The sequence below is a fragment of the Gorilla gorilla genome, chromosome 7 (genome assembly GCF_029281585.2).
Source record: "Gorilla gorilla gorilla isolate KB3781 chromosome 7, NHGRI_mGorGor1-v2.1_pri, whole genome shotgun sequence".
Taxonomy (NCBI): Eukaryota; Metazoa; Chordata; class Mammalia; order Primates; family Hominidae; genus Gorilla; species Gorilla gorilla.
In genome coordinates this window covers 40342561-40364417 of record NC_073231.2, presented here as the reverse complement: position 1 = coordinate 40364417, position 21857 = coordinate 40342561, and the positions used below count along the sequence as shown (strand labels likewise).

Genomic DNA, 21857 nt, shown 5'->3' with positions numbered 1-21857 from the left:
ATAACCACAACATGTCTAAAACAGAACTCCTGCCCTTTGAACAGTTCTCTACCCCACTTCCCTACTGTTGTGACCTCTATTTTTCTAGTCACCTGGGCTAGAAACCTTTAGCATGAGTTACCGAGTCCTATCAGTCTTTCTCTGAACAGGCTCTTCTAGCTTTCTGTTCCCATCTCTTTCCACTCTAGTCCAGCCTCTAATCACCTCCTGTCTGAATTACAACAGTCTCAGAACTGGTCTTATGGTGTCCACTCCATCTCACACATCACTACTAATGTCAGCATACAAAAATGCCAATCCCCAAACATCACCATCATAACTTTTCACCCTGAAATTCAGACTTATCTATAAGGATCCTAGCCTATCTAGCAAAGCAAATATTTCACCACTCCCTAAAACTTCCATGTCATGGAATCTTGACCACTGTGGTCACTTTAAATGCATACATGGAAGAAGAAAAAGAATAGAATAGAGGAGCAAAGAGAATGGAAACAAAGACAATGATTAGGAGAAAGTCACTGTGGGCTAGGCGCAGTGGCTCACGCCTGTAATCCTAGCACTCTGGGAGGCCAAGGCGGGCAGATCATGAGGTCAGGAGATTGAGACCATCCTGGCCAACATGGTGAAACCCCGTCTCTACTAAAAAAAAAATTCAAAATTAGCTGGGCATGGCACGCGCCTGTAGTCCCAGCTACTTGGGAGGCTGAGGTAGGAGAATTGCTTGAAACCCAGAGGTGGAGGTTGCAGTGAGCCAAGATCATGCCATTGCACTCCAGCCTGGCGACAGAGCAAGACTCCATCTCAAAAAAAAAAAAAAAAAGTAACTGTGGCACATTCAGGTACAAGGTACAAGATATCCCTGGCTAGAGAAAAGCCCTAATGGTAGAGACAGAGGAAAGGGCAGATTTCAGTGATAATTAAGAGGAAAGCAGGTGACTGAGTGGATGCAGGAAGAAGGTTGTAATGAAGAGAAATGAGTCTATTTTGACTCTCGGCTTTCTGGACTATGTGGCTGGATAGAGTGTAATTCAATTAACCAAAATAAAAAATAGTTTGAAATTTGTCTGAAATTAGCAAGGCTCTCTTGCATGAGATAGAAATAAGTACTTAAGAAAACAGAGTGTCAGCAGCTTAAAAAAAGAACTTTTGCCAGATTTGAATTAATAGAGACAGAAAGAGAAGCAGTATGGACTTTTAAAGCCAAAGCTAGCACTAGGCCTAGCAAAGAGTAGCCACTTGATAAATGTTTACTGAAGTAGCTCAAAGCTGCTAGCAGTTGACTCAATGTATGGATAAGTAAGGAGTCAAGAATTTTAGATACCTAGAATCACAGTAGGAAAGAAAAAAATAAAGGTTACCTTGGAAGTATACAGAAAATCTAGGTTTAAGTAGTGTCTAATAATATATTAGAGATGAAAATATTTTTAACACTGAAAGCAGAGCAAAGAGAGAAAGATGTTTCCATTTTCTTAAATCTTGCTGTCATATATTTTATGTTTTTATAGTTACTAAATTTTTGTATTAAAAGTTAAGCTTTGTTCACACAGAGAAATTAAATACGTAAAATGCATACACGAACTCTGTACACCTCCCTCTAAAAGGCAAAGCCCAATTCCCTTTCTCTTGAGTACAGGCTGGGCTTTGTGACTCACTTGGTTATTAACCAACAGAATATGGCAGAAGTGACAATGTGTTAATAGGTCATAAAAGGCATCACCACTTCCTCCTTGCGCTCGCTCTCTCTCTCTCTCATCACTTACTATGGGGGAAGTTGCTATGTTGTGAAGGCACTCATGCAGCCCATCAATGGTGAGATTCATGTGCCAAGGAACTGAGGCCTCCTGCCAATAACCAGCACTAACTTGCCAGACATATGAGTGAGCTACCTCAGAAGCAAATCCTCCAGCCCCAGTCAAGCCTTCAGATGATTACAGCCCTGGCTAATATCTTGACTGAACTTCATGTGAGACTTTGAGCCACAATCATCTAGCTAAGGCATTCCTGGATTCCTGCCCCACAGCAATTATGTGAGATAACACATGTTTATTGTTTTAAGCCACTAAGTTATGAAGTAATTTGTTACACAGACATAGATAACAGTCACACAAAGCTCATTCTCAATTCTGTGCCATTCCTCATGCCATTTTGCCCAGAGGTGTCCTTTCATTATCCATCCCAACACTCCATCTCTATCCTTCGGTATCTAACTAAAGTTTCATGTCTTTGGGAGGCACTTTTTTGTCTATGAAACCATCTCAACTTTCATTTCTCTGGCTTCTCCTTTGAAGAAGCCAGATGCTTGACCACATCATTCATTTTGTCATTTATTCATACATTCCTCTGTGTTACTGTGCTATACGTTTATATCTTTCCTCCTAAAGATGAAGATGTCATACAGTTTTTAAAAACTGCATTAAGCACATTATGATTAAGGTACTCAATAAACATTTGCTGATAAAATTAACAAATCTCACACACACTTATAGACACATACCCTGAAAGTGTAATTTCAGTAAGTAGCATAAAGTAGTGGTTAACAATATAGAGAAGCTACTTTAGCTCACATCTGCATACTTACTAGCTGCTGTCCCTGGGTAAGTTATTTAAAGTATCTCTGTAAGCCTTAGTTTCTTCAGTGTTTTTAAATGAGAATTCTAACAGTATCTTAGAGTAATAACAAGGTTAAAGAAAATAATGCATGCAAACCTCTTAACAAAGTACCTAGCATAGAGTATTCAACAAATGTTAGCTATTACTGTTCTTATAATTAATTACAAATCACAAAATATGTGCTGAAATTCTGAGTCCCTATGAGTCTCTAGATGTTATCAAGTAGCAATCTAAGTTAAGACAAAATTCAAAAGAGAACTCAGACCTTCTTTTAAAATAGCTTTTAATTCTTAAAAAATCCACTTGTAGGTCACCAGAACTACAGCCTGAACCAATTGTAGGACTGCAGCCCTGATTCTTTCTCCTCTCTGTCCTATTAAGATATTACCTTCAAAGCTTTTGTGGGAACACTTAATTGCTTGCATTCCTTAACATGCAGCTACCAAAGTAGTTTCCAGATTCACTTTTGACCTTCACAGTCCTGAGAAGGCATATAAGCCAAACTTCCTAGAGATGTAAATTTAGACAATCTCTGGAATGATAGAGCTATACATATGTGAATATGCTACATAAAGCAAATCCATTTTGCATGTCAATTAAAACAGAATCCCATTGAACAATCAATCCAATAGAACAAATCAATCCAAAAGAATTTTGTTATGGCATGTATCCAAACAAGAAAAAACCCCTCCAATGTTATTCAGTCTGAATTACATGAGTTTCATGAACTTGGAACATCTCTAAGATCATACTTTATAATTTGATCATATTTGAACATATTTTAAGGTTTCCTATTAAAAAGCTAAATATAACGGATGCTCTTCTATCCTAAAAAAGACTGAAGAGATCTGTTAAAGAAAAACTAGTGGAATGATTTTAAATCGCCAACCTATATAAAAACATGCATGCTTTTTTAATGTGTTCCATGTCCTCTGCAATAAAATGACCCACTTAATTCAAATTCTTATTTTCTCTTTTCCCCACCAATACACCTTGAAAACTTTAGTTTTTGAAACATCCAACATACATTCCACTCTTTATCTGACCCTACATATCACGCAATCTGAAATAGAAACAAAGATGGGAAAATTAGCTTGTTTATTCCACCTTAGTGTCAAACAAAAGTACAAATAAGATTCAGTGCACGTGCTAGTTACCTTAGAGCTGCCAATCATGCTTGTTTTGAAACCCTTCAATTTTCAGAGCTGTCAATCCTGTGTTTTACGATAGAGAGCCAGCATAGAGATAATGCTTTAAAAGACACAATCCTCATTAACACATTACTAAACGGACTTTACTTATAAAACTGGACTTGAAGATTTTACAGAAATGTTTACAACTCTTGAAAAATCAAAACTAAAATACAACTTAATTAAATGAAAATATTTGGAGAATTTGGCTCTTTGACCAAAGCAACAGCATAGTTTAACCACAGGGATTTTATACACATATATACAATATTATATTATAAAAAGAGAATGTTCCTGACTAACACTAATCACAAGTATTATGACCTTGAATGGAAATAAGAGAATAAAACTGATCTACATCCGGGCATTTTAATTTTTGTTTTTAAAGCAGGCAATAATATCAATAACACACTCCCCTTCTCTACCTCCCCAACACAACCCAACTCACTACCCAGTCGTTCATGTCCAAAATGAAACATTATTCAAAATTTTTCTCTCTCTCTCACAAACCACAACTATTCAGTCACCAAGACCTGTCTCTTCCACCTCCTAAACTGCTAAATGTGTCTTTCTCCACCCTCAGATTTAATTCATATTCTCATCATTTTTTTCAGCAGCTTCCTTACTAACTGCCCTCTCACATCTTTCTTCTGAAATATGCTCCACACCTCTGCCAGAATGATCTCACTGAAACACAAAGTTGACCCACGTTCCTTGTTACAATATTTTAATGATTCTTTGCTACTTTGAAAATAAAATCCCAATTTTTTAGGACAATATGTAAATTCCTTGAAAATCTGGCTCCTGGTCATCTCCCCACTCTCCCATCACTCCTCCTAAACTTAAGCCAACTAAACCACTTGAATTCCCAGAAGAGGCAGCCTCTCTCTCATTTAAAACTTGTTCAAGTGCTGCTCCTTCACCCAGAAACACTCTCACTTTCGGCACTTAGTATCTCCTACCCATCCTTTGCAACCCAGTTCTATTGTTAGTTCCTCTGGGAAGCCTTCTCTGACACAAGCAGATTGAACCATCGATTCCTTCTCCATTCCTGTAGAATACAGTGAACAGAACTTATAAGATGTTATATTTATTGGTTTACTTCTCTATCCCCCTGACCAGATCAACTCCCTGGAAGAAGGGATTGTCATTAGTCTGTATGTCACTAGCCTTAAATACACAGGTAGCACATAACAGATGCTCATTAAAAGTTTGGTGACTCAATGAAAAATCTTATCATGCCCAGTTCATTTAAAAATAAAATTAATAAAACAAGCAGCTTATTTCTTGAGATTGATAAAATGTTTTACCAGTGCATTACAAGGCTTCCAAACTAATCAATGCTATAAAGCAATTCTTTGGGCTTAACAAGAGTTTTAAGAAATTTACTCATTGATTTGCAAATTCACTATAAGAATTGGTACCATCTCAAGCAGGATTTCGGATTGAATAATTCCACCTTATTTTTGCTACTGCCCCTACTGGAGGTGTTAAAGTCTCAACCATGATAAATGCTCATGTCCAAAACACTCGGCACCTTGATTGGTTCAACAAACACTGTTCTGATATGTGACAATCCCTATCAAGGGCATCAGTGAACAGGCAGTCGACACAGGCAAAACTCCAACCCAGTTACACTTCACTTATCAGGAAGTTAGTTATCTGGTGACATCAAGTAGCTACACAGACCAGTGAGACCTAAACAGAAGGAGTTTAGGAGCTGTCAGAATACATGTTGAAGTCCATACACTAAAGTACCCACACTTTACTCACAGAAGAGGCTGCTAGGTCCTTACTCAAACCCTAGTTGTTCTTATTTTAAGCACAACAAATTTGATGACTGATCTCCCAAGTATAGGCATACTGGAAGAGGAAAATTAGGAGGTCTGAGAAAGCTATAAAAAGCAGACAAGGGCATAACAGCAGTAAAGGAGAGATAACACAAAACTGCAGAACTGGAGGGTTATATGGTTATGCAGCAATAATTCTGTATATTTTTATTATGATACAATATAGAAATTAATGTTTATAATTATGACCCTGGGTCATCAAAAGCAAAAACAAAAAAAGGTTCAACTATTTTAGGTCTAACAAGGTTCAAAGAAAGTATATAATACATTTTATTAAAAGAACCAGTAAACAATTAAAAATTAAGTATATTAGGTATAAATAGCCAATTTTCTATTATTTACACAATAAACTTTTTTGAAATACATCATTCCCAAATAACATGAGGCATACTGATATTAACCAGGTCCTGTGACTAGAGGTCTTACCACAATTATGATACAGATCCATTACAAAACAAAGCCTAGACCTGATAGTTATTAGCTTATTGGGGGTTACACTATTCAAACTTACCATACTATTTCTTAGTCTGTTCGATCTGAATAACAAAACACCATAAATGAGGGTATCTTATAAACAGCAGAAACTTCTTTCTCATAGTTCTAGAGGCTGGAAGTCCAGGATCAAGGCACAAGCATATTTAGTGTCATGAAGACCTGGTTCTGGTTCATAGATTAACTAACTAGCCAATTCACTAATCCCACTCATGAGGGCAGAATCCTCATGACCTAAGTACCTCCCAAAAGCCCAGCCTCCTAACTACATCACACTGGTGATTATGTTCCAACAAATGAATTCTGCAGGGACACAAACATTCAGACCACAGCAACAACGGACACCATAACCAAAGATATAACAGACTACCTCTCATTTTTTAACAGACCTCCACAGAGCTTCACTGCCACACTGCCTTCAGGGTCCCTGACATGAAACTGCTTCATATGTAAGACTGTTTTAGGAAGTCTTCATGATGCTTGAGTTATTATATATTGTATGATTTAGAGTGAAGCACAGCGGGGTGAAAAGAAAATTTGGATGTACACAGCCCTAGATTTGAATCCCTGCTTTGTTAATCCCTAGTTGCGTGACTGCAGCACATTATTTATGCTCAGAGACTCATTTTCTTCATTTGGGAAATGGGGATAATACCTACTATCTATGTTTGTTGTGAAGAATATATAAGACAATATACATAAAATACCAGTGTAGGTTTTTAAAAAGCTGTTAAGATTATCAGAAGGAAATCAGATGGAATATAGAAAGGAAACAATCAAGTCTGTGAAACTGTTTGCTGCATTAATATGACAGAAAAAAATGTCTAAAAACAAGGGTATACAGGTTCCTATGATGGGAAAAGTGCTCTGTATTTTTAAATTACCATACAAGCCCTCTGACTCATAGAAAGGTTCATGGTAAATTAGGTTAAAGCCTCATAAAAAAAGTATACATGTACACAGCAAAAATATTAACTTAAAGCAGATTAATGCAAATATTCTAATATGGGGCCAAGGCGTTCTCTCTCAGTAGGGGGTCCACTCACTGAAGCTCTGCTCTTCCTCACATAACAATACCCACACTGCAAGGTCTGTGACTGCCAGGGCCAGTCATGTGAAAGTAGAACAAGAACAGAAAGACAACTGGAAAGCAATACCTTTCATGTTTTTATAATTTTTGTTTCAATCTACAGTTTTCTTGCACAATCTAATTCAATAGCAATTTCTTAAAAACAAAAAACTCTCTCCTTTCCGATTCAAGCAGCAGAGACGGGGAAAAAAAAACAAAAAAACCAAAGTTTTCTGTTATGGAGTCTTTCTAAAACATTAAAGTTAGCATTCATAAGAACAAAAACCCTTTCTGTATTCAAATTTTATTAATTTGTACAATATTCAAGTAAATTTCTTAATATAAACACGTTCTGAAATGAGTACAACTAGGCCGGGCATGGTGGCTTATGCCTGTAATCCCAGCACTTTGGGAGGCTGAGATGGGCGGATCACTTGATGCCAGGAGTTCAAGACCAGCCTGGCCAACACGGCAAAACCCTGTCTCCACTAAAAATACAAAAATTAGCTGAGCATGGTGGCACATGCCTGTAATCCCAGCTACTCAGGAGGCTGAGGCACAAGAATTGCTTGAACCTGGGAGGCAGAAGTTGCAATGAGCTGAGATCATGCCACTGCACTCCAGCCTGGGCGACAGAACAAGACTCTGTCTCAAAAAAAAAAAAAAAAAAAAAGAAAGAAAGAAACAAGCACAACTGAGCTTTTGCTAAACATATACCTCAACTGGAAGAAACCAAAGTGCCTAGGTATAGTACAGGACTACTAATTTCTAATGTTCCATGTGGTGTTGGTATCTGTCAGTGGGCTTTACAAAAGAAAAAGATGATGTCAATTGATTTGACAAATCAGTTATTAAATGATAACTTCCAAAGAAGTTAATGCCATTCTGAGTCATTCTGATTTGTCATATGTGATTTCTGACTTCAAGTCATAAGCTGATTTAAAAGAAAAATATAATAATTATAACTTTTGAGGCTGGTACTATAAGGTCCCATGCATGTCTCAAAATCTCTAAATATACGTATGTCTATTTTGCAACTCATTCTAAGTAGATCAAATTACTATTGTTCATGCTTAAGTACTATAGCTTAGATTCTGAATGCTACTATTAAGGTCATGTCTTTCTAAAATTAGTTTCTTCCTTTCCAAGTGTTTTTCAAACTTTTCTTATTTACAGTAGAAATACTCATCACGTACATTAAACAAAATTGTCCCAGAGCTATAATACATAAAACAGATAAATGCAGGGCTGCTCTGAAAGTAGGGCCCAACTGCCCCTTTATCCCCAATAAGCAATATCTTATGCTTTTCTGCAAAACTCTAGGGCGTTTTGGTACAAAGACTAAAAACTGCTCCTTTAAACTATAATCAAAAATGAACATTAAAACAAAAGTTATAGAACTTAAAAGGCTATTATTTAGCTAATTAGAATATTCATTAATCAAAATATTTTCTGATCCCTATTAGTTGTTATAAGTCTGAAATGCCAAACTTACTTATTAAAAGAAACAATAAAAAATTAAAACATTTGGCTAAACTGGATATTTCAATTAGTTATTTTTCATTGTACTTAATTAATCTTTAAACTGTCCTAAAGTAGCATTATTCAACTACACAGAAGTCTGAATGAAGAGAAGAAAATAGTTCTCTAAAAGGATCAAAAAAAAAAGGAAGGCTGATAAATGATGAACAGATTATGTAAATATTTCTCTTATTTATAACAATTTAAAATGTACCAAAGCAGGAAGCTCTGCCATTATGGAGATTCAGCCTCCTAGAATCTGCTCAGTCAGAGGCCTGACAGCATAACTGCAGAGAACATGTGTCCAGCCCAATAAGCTGTTCTACCTCGTCATATAATCTAAACGTACAGGTACAAAAAGGGGAAGACCACCAACAACTGAGCTGGATCTCATTACTTCCTTGTTCAGTGATAAAGACAACAGGCAAACATTTGAATAAAGTAGGTTCCTACCCACAAATTTTGTTTTAGATATAAGTAGGAGTAATCAGTAACCAAAATAGTAATTATGCTGACCTGACAATTCTCAACAATATTTTCAAAGCATAAGTGACAGATTGCTATAAGAAACCTAGAGAAGGGTTTTGGAAAGAACCTAGGCATTTCCACATGTACAAATGAAGATCTAATAATCATTCTGTGAAGAGTATAAACCTTCATTTCATGACAGATTAAAAATTGGAGAACATGAAATTTGCTACGTTAAAAAGTTTCTCTCCAAAAAACAATGTATGTCGATAAAGAGCTGGAGTTGTTATCTACATAGCCATAAGGGTATGTACATAGGATATGTAGGTAGAGAAAATAAGTAATCGAACTACTGATGTTAAACCTTGGCTGAAGATTGGGCACAGTTAGAAATAACATTATCAGTCTGTAGGACCAAAGAGGAAGCTGAAGAGAGAGAGCTTCAGAGATAGCTGAAGCCTTGACTCTTATCTTTTTTTTTTTTAAAGGCACTTTGATGACATTTCAGACTTACAGAACTAGAACTAGAAGTCAAAAGCCTTTTTTGACTACTGTTATTTTCCACTCACCAGGCACTCTGTCACCATATTATCCATTTTTACTTATGTAATTACCAATATTTTAAATTGATTCATGTACTTGTTTACTATCTATGCTTCCTTCCCCCATTTGCATATGCACTTCAAGAGAGCAGAGAACTAGTCTGTCTGGTTTACCAGTCTTTACAACAGTACCTGGCAAATTGAAGAGGTCTAGTAAGTATTTGTTGAATGAATGAGTGAATGAATCAATGAATGAACAAACCAACTCCTGTAGCACTTTGGCTCCTCCCTCTTGATGATCCTCATTCATGAACGTATTTATTTTGTGACTCCTCTGAAGTTTAAATGGGTATTTCTGGTAAGAGTAACTGGATATTAAGCAGGTGGTTTCATGGAAGCAGGAATAGAGAAATTACTACAGATAACTACAGAACAAAGAGATGTAGGCATATAACTCTCCTAAGTACCTTTAAAAAGACTCTAATATAGTGACTGCTCCAAAGACTAGAGAATTTACTTGCAAAATTACTAAGAGCCACCCCCTCTCCCCTCAAAAAGCTTTTATGACTGCTTCATTGGGGGAAGAACAGACAGAGATGGAGGTTTCAAGAAAATAATTTATATAACAGAACGTGTGCATATGTGGTATATATTTAGTTTTAAATAAAAAATCAAGATCTAATAAATGTTGTAATAGATGCCAGTATTTAACCGTTTAAAGCTATACTACACATAAAACAAATTAAAATCAGACTATACTACTCATTAGAAAACTAATCGCAAATCTGATACTTAAAAATCTGTGACTTAAAGCCAAGCATGGTGGTACATGTCTGTAAGTCCCTGCTACTCAGGAGGCTGAGGTGGGAGGATTGCTTGAGCCCAGGAGTTCAAGTCCAGCTGGGGCAATTTAATTCTAGATCTCTAAGGCATTCTGAATATATTATGTTCAAGAATATAACATAATCACAAAAGTGGTGTTTTAAATTTTTAATTCAATGAGAAAAAAGAACAGTGCCGACAAAAGAATATCCCCAAAGAAATAAATATCCATGAAAGAGATATGATTAACAGAATTGCACCCTCATACATAAAAAAAGTATATGACTAGTATTTGTAATTTATAATAAACTTGACTAAGCAGTTGAATATCTGCTGAGAAATATCTTAGCAGAGTTGTCATAAAATAGATCTTTTTATAAAGTCAATACCTGATTCTCCAGTTGCATGTTAGGTCAGCTTGTAAGAATAAGACAGGCACTGCGATGGACAACATCCATGGTAGATGATCAATTGTAAGGAGGGGACTAAGGATTTCTTTGTGTAAAATAAAACAGCACTTTATTTTATAATTACTATATATTTTCTACTAATGAAAAAATGATCTGCTACAGCTTCTGCTGATAGTACCTAAGAGCTGAGGATACCTCTCTTAAAGGGTAACTTTTGTATCACATATCTTCTTACTTGCCTCCTTCATAAACCCTCCTTAAAAGGAATTCTTTAGGGATGTCATCATTAGGTCACCAGGATCTTAGTAATAACAATGCAATGAAAATAACAATAGTAGCATTTGTTTACCATATGCCAATCACTTTTCTAAATTTTTAGACACAATAACTAATTGAATTCCTTCAGTAGCCGTTTACGTAACAGATACTGATTACAGTATTAAAATCTGGATTGACAGACACATCCTACTTAGAAATTTCTTTGAGTCTCCCTACTTTTGAACTAAGCTTGTATGATATTTGATACACCAATTCAAGTCATGCTCAAGCCAATCCTCTCATGCCAGGGAGCACAGTCTTTCAGCTGACACCTGGTTTATACCACTCATCTTGTTAAAACACTGTTCAGCTTCTGGTTATCTAAGGTAGAGGTGTGCTGCAGCCAGCTAATACCAGCTTGTGAGAAGCACTGTGCACACATCTTCCCAACTCTGCATTCAGTGACATCATGTTGGTGACTTGACATTGGCCATGCTGGGAGTATTTCACATTACAGAAATCGGGGCTTTTTTTTTTTTTAATCAACTAGTTGTTAAATATTTACTCATATATCATTAATCTGAGGAAATGTGTATTCTGTTAAGTTTGTCAGACCCTATTCAGATTCAGGTAGAACAAGCTTATGTCTCTAAATTGGGTAAGACCAATTATCAATGGCATCTTTAGATATCCAGCTCTCAGGAGAGAGGCAACTCGTTCTCATAATTGCTCTCCTAGGTCTACAGTAGACTCTTCGCCTTTCATTTCCACAATATGACCAATTTTTATATGCCAAAAACTTCTTAAACACTGTAATTCATCCTATCTAAAATACCATTGATTACTAGATTCACTATTGTTTTATATATGATTAAAAAAAAAACACTGCCAGTTAATTTAATATACTGTCAACTGTAACATGCATCCTGATATCAAAAATAGTGAAAAGTAAAAAATACACATTAGAAATTGATGGGGGAAAAAAATCACTTCTATCTCGTTTACTATTGTTCTATTGTTTTCCCATCTCAGAATCTTAGTTCAACCTCTCCTTGACTCTTGATATTCCACTCCTAGATCTCCCAACTTAGTGCTTTCTCCAGTGCCTATTTATATTCATAAATATCTTTACCTACATAAACTACAACAGAATGAACTCTATTAGGAAAAATAATCCTAAAAATAGATGCAAAATAATAAGAAAAGAAAGGAGAAGTGGAAAGAGACTATGGAACAGAGAGAAGAGACAAAAAAATGGTTCCAGGCAAAATAGCCTAAGCAACATGCATTATTACAAAGTTGGTTTTAAGTTTATGGTGTGGAATGGCTTATTATCAGGATGAACGTTCAAGTCTTCCTAACAACTGCTCTCACTGCTTTGAGAAGATATAAGTCTGGCCTGACATGACCAACAAGTATTTTTAAAGCACTTCAGACTTTACTGCAGCATTATCAAGACAAATAAATATGTTTTCTGTCTTTTCAAAAAATCACCTTTCATTCAACAATACTTTTGCGCTATCGCAACTTTTATGAATACTCTTAAGGTACTTGGAAATGATTTTACTTACTCTCCATCCACTTCTGGTCTTCTACATACACAATGAAACTTTCCACCAAAATCTATGTAAAGATCATTCCCCACAATATGAAAGATCCGTCCAATGACCAGTTTATCCTTTGCAGGTCCCATCTGTGTAAGAGGAGAACGTCTCAGCATAGATGCAAAGGATTCCACATTTTTTGGAGAACCCTAAATATGAAAAGAGATATTTATACACATATAACTCAACATGAAGGTACAATAAAGTCTTAAAGAAATTTTCTTAAAGTCAATTATTGTAGCAATAATTTTAAAATATATGTGGAATTTTGCTTTAAAATGCCAGTTATGCTCTTCAACTTCCTCTTCCATCCTTTCCTTCCCGAAGAGGAGCTAAAGAAAGTAGGCATCAAGGTGGAGTGCAGTGGCTCACACCTGTTATCCCAGCACTTTGGGAGGCCGAGGCAGGTGGATCACCTGAGGTCGGGAGTTCTAAGCCTGACCAACATAGAGAAACCCTGTCTCTACTAAAAATACAAAATTAGGGGTTCCAATATGGCCGAATAGGAACAGCTCCAGTCTACAGCTCCCAGCGTGAGTGACCCAGAAGACGGGTGATTTCTGCATTTCCAACTGAGGTACTGGGTTCATTTCACTGGTGCTTGTCGGACAGTGGGTGCAGGGCAGTGGGTGCAGCCCACTGAGTGTGAGCCGAAACAGGGCCTCACCCAGAAAGCGCAAGGGGTCAGGGAATTCCCTTTCCTAGCCAAGGGAAGTTGTGACAGACGGCACCTGGAAAATCGGGTCACTCCCACCTTAATACTGCGGTTTTCCAATGGTCATAGCCAACGGCACAAGAGGAGACTATAACCCACGCCTGGCTCGGAGGGTCCCATGCCCACGGAGCCTCGCTCACTGCTAGCACAGCAGTCTGAGATCGAACTGCAAGGCAGCAACGAGGCTGGGGGAGGGGCGCCCACCATTGCCAAGGCTTGAGTAGGTAAACAAAGCAGCCAGGAAGCTCCAACTGGGTGGAGCCCACCAAAGCTCAAGGAGGCCTGCCTGCCTCTGTAGACTCCACCTCTGGGGGCAGGGCATAGCCGAACAAAAGGCAGCAAAAACCTCTGTAGACGTAAATGTCCCTGTCTGACAGCTTTGAAGAGAGTAGTGGTTCTCCCAGCACTGAGTTTCAGATCTGAGAACAGACAGACTTCCTCCTCAAGTGGGTCCCTGACCCCCGAGTAGCCTAACTGGGAGGCACCCCCTAGTAGGGGCAGACTGACACCTCACACAGCCGGGTAACCCTCTGAGACGAAGCTTCCAGAGGAACAATCAGGCAGCAACATTTGCTGTTCATCAATATTCGCTGTTCCGCAGCCTCTGCTGCTGATACCCAGGCAAACTGGGTCTGAAGTGGATCTCCAGCAAACTCCAACAGACCTGCAGCTGAGGGTCCTGACTGTTAGAAAGAAAACTAACAAACAGAAAGGACATCCACACCAAAACCCCATCTGTATGTCACCATCATCAAAGACCAAAGGTAGATAAAACAACAAAGATGGGGAAAAAACAGAGCAGAAAAGCTGAAAATTCTAAAAATCAGAGTGCCTCTCCCCCTCCAAAGGAATGCAGCCCCTTGCCAGCAATGGAACAAAGCTGGACAGAGAATGACTTTGATGACTTGAGAGAAGAAGGCTTCAGACGATCAAACTTCTCTAAGCTAAAGAAGGAAGTTAGAACCCATTGCAAAGAAGCTAAAAACCTTGAAAAAAGATTAGACAAATGGCTAACTAGAATAACCAATGCAGAGAAGTCCTTAAATGACCTGATGGAGCTGAAAACCACGGCACAAGAACTACGTGACGAATGCACAAGCTTCAGTAGCTGATTCGATCAACCGGAAGAAAGGGTATCAGTGATTGAAGATCAAATTAATGAAAAGAAGCGAGAAGAGAAGTTTAGAGGAAAAAAAGTAAAAAGAAATGAACAAAGCCTCCAAGAAATATGGGACTATGTGAAAAGACCAAATCTATGTCTGATTGGTGTACCCGAAAGTGACGGGGAGAATGGAACCAAGTTGGAAAGCACTCTTCAGGATATTATCCAGGAGAACATCCCCAATCTAGCAAGGGAGGCCAACATTCAAATTCAGGAAATACAGAGAATGCCACAAAGGTACTCCTCGAGAAGAGCAACTCCAAGACACACAATTATCAGATTCACCAAAGTTGAAATGAAGGAAAAAATGTTAAGGGCAGCCAGAGAGAAAGGTCAGGTTACCCACAAAGGGAAGCCCATCAGACTAACAGCGGATCTCTCGGCAGAAACTCTACAAGCCAGACGAGAGTGGGGGCCAATATTCAACATTCTTAAGGAAAAGAATTTTCAACCCAGAATTTCATATCCAGCCAAACTAAGCTTCATAAGTGAAGGACAAATAAAATCCTTTACAGACAAGCAAATGCTGAGAGATTTTGTCACCACCAGGCCTGCCCTAAAGAAGCTCCTGAAGGAAGCACTAAACATGGAAAGGAACAACCGGTACCAGACACTGCAAAAACATGCCAAATTGTGGACCATGGATGCTAGGAAGAAACTGCATCAACTAACGAGCAAAACAACCAAAGGACATCATAATGACAGGATCAAATTCACACATAACAATATTAACCTTAGATGTAAATGGACTAAATGCTCCAATTAAAAGACACAGACTGGCAAATTGGATAAAGAGTCAAGACCCATCAGTGTGCTGTATTCAGGAGACCCGTCTCACCTGCAGAGACACACATAGCCTTAAAATAAAGGGATAGAGGAAGATCTACCAAGCAAATGGAAAACAAAAAAAGGCAGGGGTTGCAATCCTAGTCTCTGATAAAACAGACTTTAAACCAACAAAGATCAAAAGAGACAAAGAAGGCCACTACTTAATGGTAAAGGGATCAATTCAACAAGAAGAGCTAACTATCCTAAATATATATGCACCCAATACAGGAGCACCCAGATTCATAAAGCAAGTCTTTAGAGACCTACAAAGAGACTTAGACTCCCACATAATAATAATGGGAGACTTTAACACCCCACTGTCAACATTAGACAGATCAATGAGACAGAAAGTTAACAAGGATATCCAGGAATTGAACTCAGCTCCAAACCAAGTGGATCTAATAGACATCTACAGAACTCCCCAACCAAAATCAACAGAATATTCATTCTTCTCAGCACCACATCACACTTATTCCAAAATCGACCATGTAGTTGGAAGTAAAGCACTCCTCAGCAAATGTAAAACAGAAATGATAACAAACTGTCTCTCAGACCACAGTGCAATCAAACTAGAACTCAGGATTAAGAAACTCACTCAAAACCGCTCAACTACATGGAAACTGAACAACCTGCTCCTGAATGACTGCTGGGTACATAACGAAATGAACGCAGAAATAACTAAAATCAGAGCAGAACTGAAGGAAATAGAGACACAAAAAAACCTTCAAATAATCAATGAATCCAGGAGCTGGTTTTTTGAAAGGATCAACAAAATTGATAGACCACTAGCAAGGCTAATAAAGAAGAAAAGAGAGAAGAATCACATAGACGCAATAAAAAATGATAAAGGGGATAACAGCACCGATCCCACAGAAATACAAACTACCATCAGAGAATACTATAAACACCTCCACGCAAATAAACTAGAAAATCTAGAAGAAATGGATAAATTCCTCGACACATACACCCTCCCAAGACTAAACAAGGAAGAAGTTGACTCTCTGAATAGACCAATAACAGGCTCTGAAAATGAGGCAATAATTAATAGCCTACCAACCAAAAAAAGTCCAGGACCAGACGGATTCACAGCTGAATTCTACCAGAGGTACAAGGAGGAGCTGGTACCATTCCTTCTGAAACTATTCCAATCAATAGAAAAAGAGGGAACCCTCCCTAACTCATTTTATAAGGCCAGTATCATCCTGATACCAAAGCCTGGCAGAGACACAACAAAAAAACAGAATTTTAGACCAATATCCTTGATGAACATTGATGCAAAAATCCTCAATAAAATACTGGTAAACCAAATCCAGCAGCACATCAAAAAGCTTATCCACCATGATCAAGTGGGCTTCATTCCTGGGATGCAAGGCTGGTTCAACATATGCAAATCAATAAATGTAATCCAGCATATAAACAGAACCAAAGACAAAAACCACTTGATTATCTCAATAGATGCAGAAAAGACCTTTGACAAAATTCAACAGCCCTTCATGCTAAAAACTCTCAAGCAATTAGGTATTGATGGGATGTATCTCAAAATAATAAGAGCTATTTATGACAAACCCACAGCCAATATCATACTGAATGGGCAAAAACTGGAAGTATTCCCTTTAAAAACTGGTGCAAGACAGGGATGCCCTCTCTCACCACTCTTATTCAACACAGTGTTGGAAGTTCTAGCCAGGAAAATCAGGCAGGAGAAGGAAATACAGGGTATTCAATTAGGAAAAGAGGAAGTCAAATTGTCCCTGTTTGCAGATGACATGATTGTATATTTAGAAAACCCCATCATCACAGCCCAAAATCTCCTTAAGCTGATAAGAAACTTCAGCAAAGTTTCAGGATACAAAATCAATGTGCAAAAATCACAAGCATTCTTATACACCAATAACAGACAAACAGAGAGACAAATCATGAGTGAACTCCCATTCACAATTGCTTCAAAGAGAATAAAATACCTAGGAATCCAACTTACAAGGGATGTGAAGGACCTCTTCAAGGAGAACTACAAACCACTGCTCAACAAAATAAAAGAGGATACAAACAAATGGAAGAACATTCCATGCTCATGAATAGGAAGAATCAATATCATGAAAATGGCCATACTGCCCAAGGTAATTTATAGATTCAATGCCATCCCCATCAAGCTACCAATGACTTTCTTCACAGAATTGGAAAAAACTACTTTCAAGTTCATATGGAACCAAAAAAGAGCCCGCATCGCCAAGTCAATCCTGAGCCAAAAGAACAAAGCTGGAGGCATCACACTACCTGACTTCAAACTATACTACAAGGCTACAGTAACCAAAACAGCATGATACTGGTACCAAAACAGAGATATACACCAATGGAACAGAATGGAGCCCTCAGAAATAAAGCCGTGTATCTACAACTATCTGATCTTTGACAAACCTGACAAAAACAAGAAATGGGGAAAGGATTTCCTATTTAATAAATGGTGCTGGAAAAACTGGCTAGCCATATGTAGAAAGCTGAAACTGGATCCCTTTCTTACACCTTATACAAAAATTAATTCAAGATGGATTCAAGACTTAAATGTTAGACCTAAAACCATAAAAACCCTAGAAGAAAACCTAGGCAATACCATTCAGGACAAAGGCACGGGCAAGGACTTCATGTCCAAAACATCAAAAGCAATGGCAACAAAAGCCAAAATTGACAAATGGGATCTAATTAAACTAAAGAGCTTCTGCACAGCAAAAGAAACTACCATCAGAGTGAACAGGCAACCTACACAATGGGAGAAAATTTTTGCAATCTACTCATCTGACAAAGGGCTAATATCCAGAATCTACAAAGAACTCAAACAAATTTACAAGAAAAAAATCAAACAACCCCCTCAAAAAGTGGGTGAAGGATATGAACAGACACTTCTCAAAAGAAGACATTTATGCAGCTAACAGACATATGAAAAAATGCTCATCATCACTGGCCATCAGAGAAATGCAAATCAAAACCACAATAAGATACCATCTCACACCAGTTAGAATGGCAATCATTAAAAAGTCAGGAAACAACAGGTGCTGGAGAGGATGTGGAGAAATAGGAACACTTTTACACTGTTGGTGGGACTGTAAACTAGTTCAACCATTGTGGAAGACATTGTGACAGTTCCTCAGGGATCTAGAACTAGAAATACCATTTGACCCAGCCATCCCATTACTGGGTATATACCCAAAGGATTATAAATCATGCTGCTATAAAGACACATGCACACATATGTTTACTGTGGCACTATTCACAATAGCAAAGACTTGGAGCCAACCCAAATGTCCATCAATGATAGACTGGATTAAGAAAATGTGGCACATATACACCATGGAATACTATGCAGCCATAAAAAAGCATGAGTTCATGTCCTTTGTAGGGACACGGATGAAGCTGGAAACCACCATTCTCAGCAAACTATTGCAAGGACAAAAAAACCAAACACCTCATGTTCTTACTCATAGGTGGGAACTGAACAGCGAGAACACCTGGACACAGGAAGGGGAACATCACACTCTGGGGACTGTCGTGGGGTGGGGGGAGAGGGGAGGGATAGCATTAGGAGAAATACCTAATGTAAATGACGAGTTAATGGGTGCAGCACACCAACATGGCACATGTATACATATGTAACAAACCTGCACGTTGTGCACATGTACCCTAGAATCTAAAGTATAATAAAAAATAAATAAATAAATAAATAAAAATAAAAGTACAAAATTAGCCAGGCATCATGGTGCATGCCTATAATCCCAGCTACTCAGGAGGCCGAGGAAGGATCACTTGAACCCAGGAGGCAGAGGTTATGGTGAGCCGAGATCACGCCATTTCACTCCAGCCTGGGCAACAAGAGCGAAACTGTCTCAAAAAAGAAAAAAGAAAGAAAGAAATTAGGCATCTATACTTGGCGGAGGATGACAGAGATGTGATAGTCCAGGGTGAGGTCTCGAGAGCCCAGGCAGGGTAGGGAGAGTAGAAGAGTGCCTGTATATCAAGTCTCTGAGAATGGGGTGGGGGGTGGTTAGTGGTCAGAGTACGAGCACGTGAGGAGGGCATCCAAGAAGCAATTGACTTTATTCCTAGCACTGACCATCTGTAAAAAAATGCCTTCTAAATCAAGTTTAGTGAAAGTGACTATTCTTTTAATACAAATGTAAATATACATTAAGATAAAAACAATTAAGAGCCTTTCATCACAATGATCAGTCTGAATATGAGTTCCTGATATATAATTCTTTTTAAACAACTTGAATTTGTTATACTTTTCTTTTTCCTAAAGTAAATTCCAAAAGAAAAATAGCTTGTTTTGTGCTATTCACTTTCTGGGAGTCTTTTTACATATTGAATTCACTTGAGGTATGACTAATTATTCTTTTTTCTTACAAAAATTTTTTCCAAACACATTTTTTCCAAATCCGTGAACACAGATTTGTGCCTTCTACTCATTTTTGTGTATGGAGTGGTGTGTGCAATTAGGTACAAACTAAAGGAAGTGTTAAGTTTCTATCTGTGAGAGCAAATCACGGAAGGACATTAACAATTTGATCTGACAACCTAAATGCTGTATTTGGAATGAGTTTTACATTTGTTGTTCGGGGAGAACTACTAAAAGTTCAATAGTAAAGCACATTTACTTTTAAAGCTACACAACCATATTTGTGACTTAAGTTTAATGCATGTACTACTTGAAAGATTATAAACTCAAATGCCAGGCCAGGTGAGGGCTTGATAATCAGGATATGTGCCCAAGTTTAAAAGGTGTAGACACTACTCAGCTCCAGCTGCAGCTGCAATTCAAGTCCCCATGTTTTAATTTTTAATGTTTTAATTTTCCAAGAAAAGCCAGAAATCCACATATTAATGTAAATTTTCCAATTTTTAAATACTTATATGCAGGGGGATAAAGTTTTCCATTTTACAAACCTGGCCAAACACATCCAGGTGTTGAATTTGGCCCACGAACCACAAGTTTATGACCTCTGCTTCAGGAAAAAGAAAGTCAAGACATTTGGCTTATGCCAAGTCCCTCAGGTGCTAGAGGGAGGGTATGATGATGAATTTACTTGGTGAACTGAAACACACAGGGAAAAAATCCTCAGCACAAAAGGGTCAAGCTAAACTAAAGACAAGTCAGTAGGCCTAGAGGCCAACTAGAGCTAAAAAGGTAACCAGGAATGTATGCCCTGAGCAATCATACTAGTTTTATAAATCCATAAAATACAACATTAAAGGTCCTTAAACAAGCACTTTGAAAATAGTTCTTTCTTGCAGAGCCAGAGATAAAACAAATCCTACAGAGGTAACACAGACACAGCTGACTTGCCCCTTAGAGGTAGTGTAAAAGAGTAATTCTAAGTAAGCCATTCTTGACAAGAGCAGCTACATAATCCTTTGCTGGGAGCCATTATTCCATCCATAGTAGCTGCCACCAAAGCAGATGAGAATAGCAGTGCTCAAGAGAAGAGCAAACAGTATCAACTTGGGGGTCTCTGCTTGTAACCAGGGCAGGTCCTGCCCACTTTCCCTATGATCTGCTTTCCCATTACTCCACTTTTATGGTTGATATCTACCAGAGTTCCTCTCTTCTTTTTCTTCTTTTTTCGCTTTGGCTATTTTTTTTTTCAATTGGCTGACTTTCAATTGAAGCCATAGTCCAATTAAAACTAAATGACAGGGGCTAGGCATTGTGGCTCACGCCTGTGATCCCAGCACTATGGGAGGCCAAGGTGCGTGGATCACTTGAAGTCAGGAATTCAAGACCAGCCTGGCCAACACGGTGAAACCCTGTCTCTACTAAAATACAAAAATTAGTCGGGCATGGTGGCATGTGCCTGTAATCCCAGCTACTCAGGAAGCTGAGGCAGGAGAATCACTTGAACCTAGGAGGCGGAGGTTGCAGTGAGCCGAGATGGCACAACTGCACTCTAGCCTGGGCGACAGAGTGAGACTTTCAAAAAAAAACAACAAAAACAAAAACAAAAAACAAAACAAAACAAAAAACCAGATGACACGAAGATACAGTAGTAGCAGATCCAGTAGTTAAACTTTTACTGGAGATAATTCAGCCATCACTAGGACCTGTTCCTAAAATAACACAACGTCCTTTTTCAACTGTGAAGAGATGTTTGAGCTAAGATTAGTATAATAGTAAGTGGTATTTTCCCCTTGGTTTTAGAAAATTATTGAGTGCTCTCAACTGTTTAAAAAGATTCTCTTGAGATTTTTAGTAAGTCTGTAGTTAAATATTTATTACATTATAAACTTTATAAAGTTATAGTTTTTTTTTACAGGTAACTTTAAAATC

At 38.0% G+C, this 21857-nt stretch overlaps 1 protein-coding gene across 1 annotated transcript in view; it reads right to left on the bottom strand.

Annotated features, from left to right (window-relative positions):
- The window catches only part of TPD52 (tumor protein D52), a 254482-nt gene that overhangs the window by 73830 nt on the left and 158795 nt on the right, over nt 1–21857 (bottom strand). The window contains exon 2 of the mRNA XM_004047192.5: nt 12804–12985. Coding sequence (XP_004047240.3) covers nt 12804–12985 — 182 coding nt within the window. The remainder of the gene's footprint in view (nt 1–12803; nt 12986–21857) is intronic.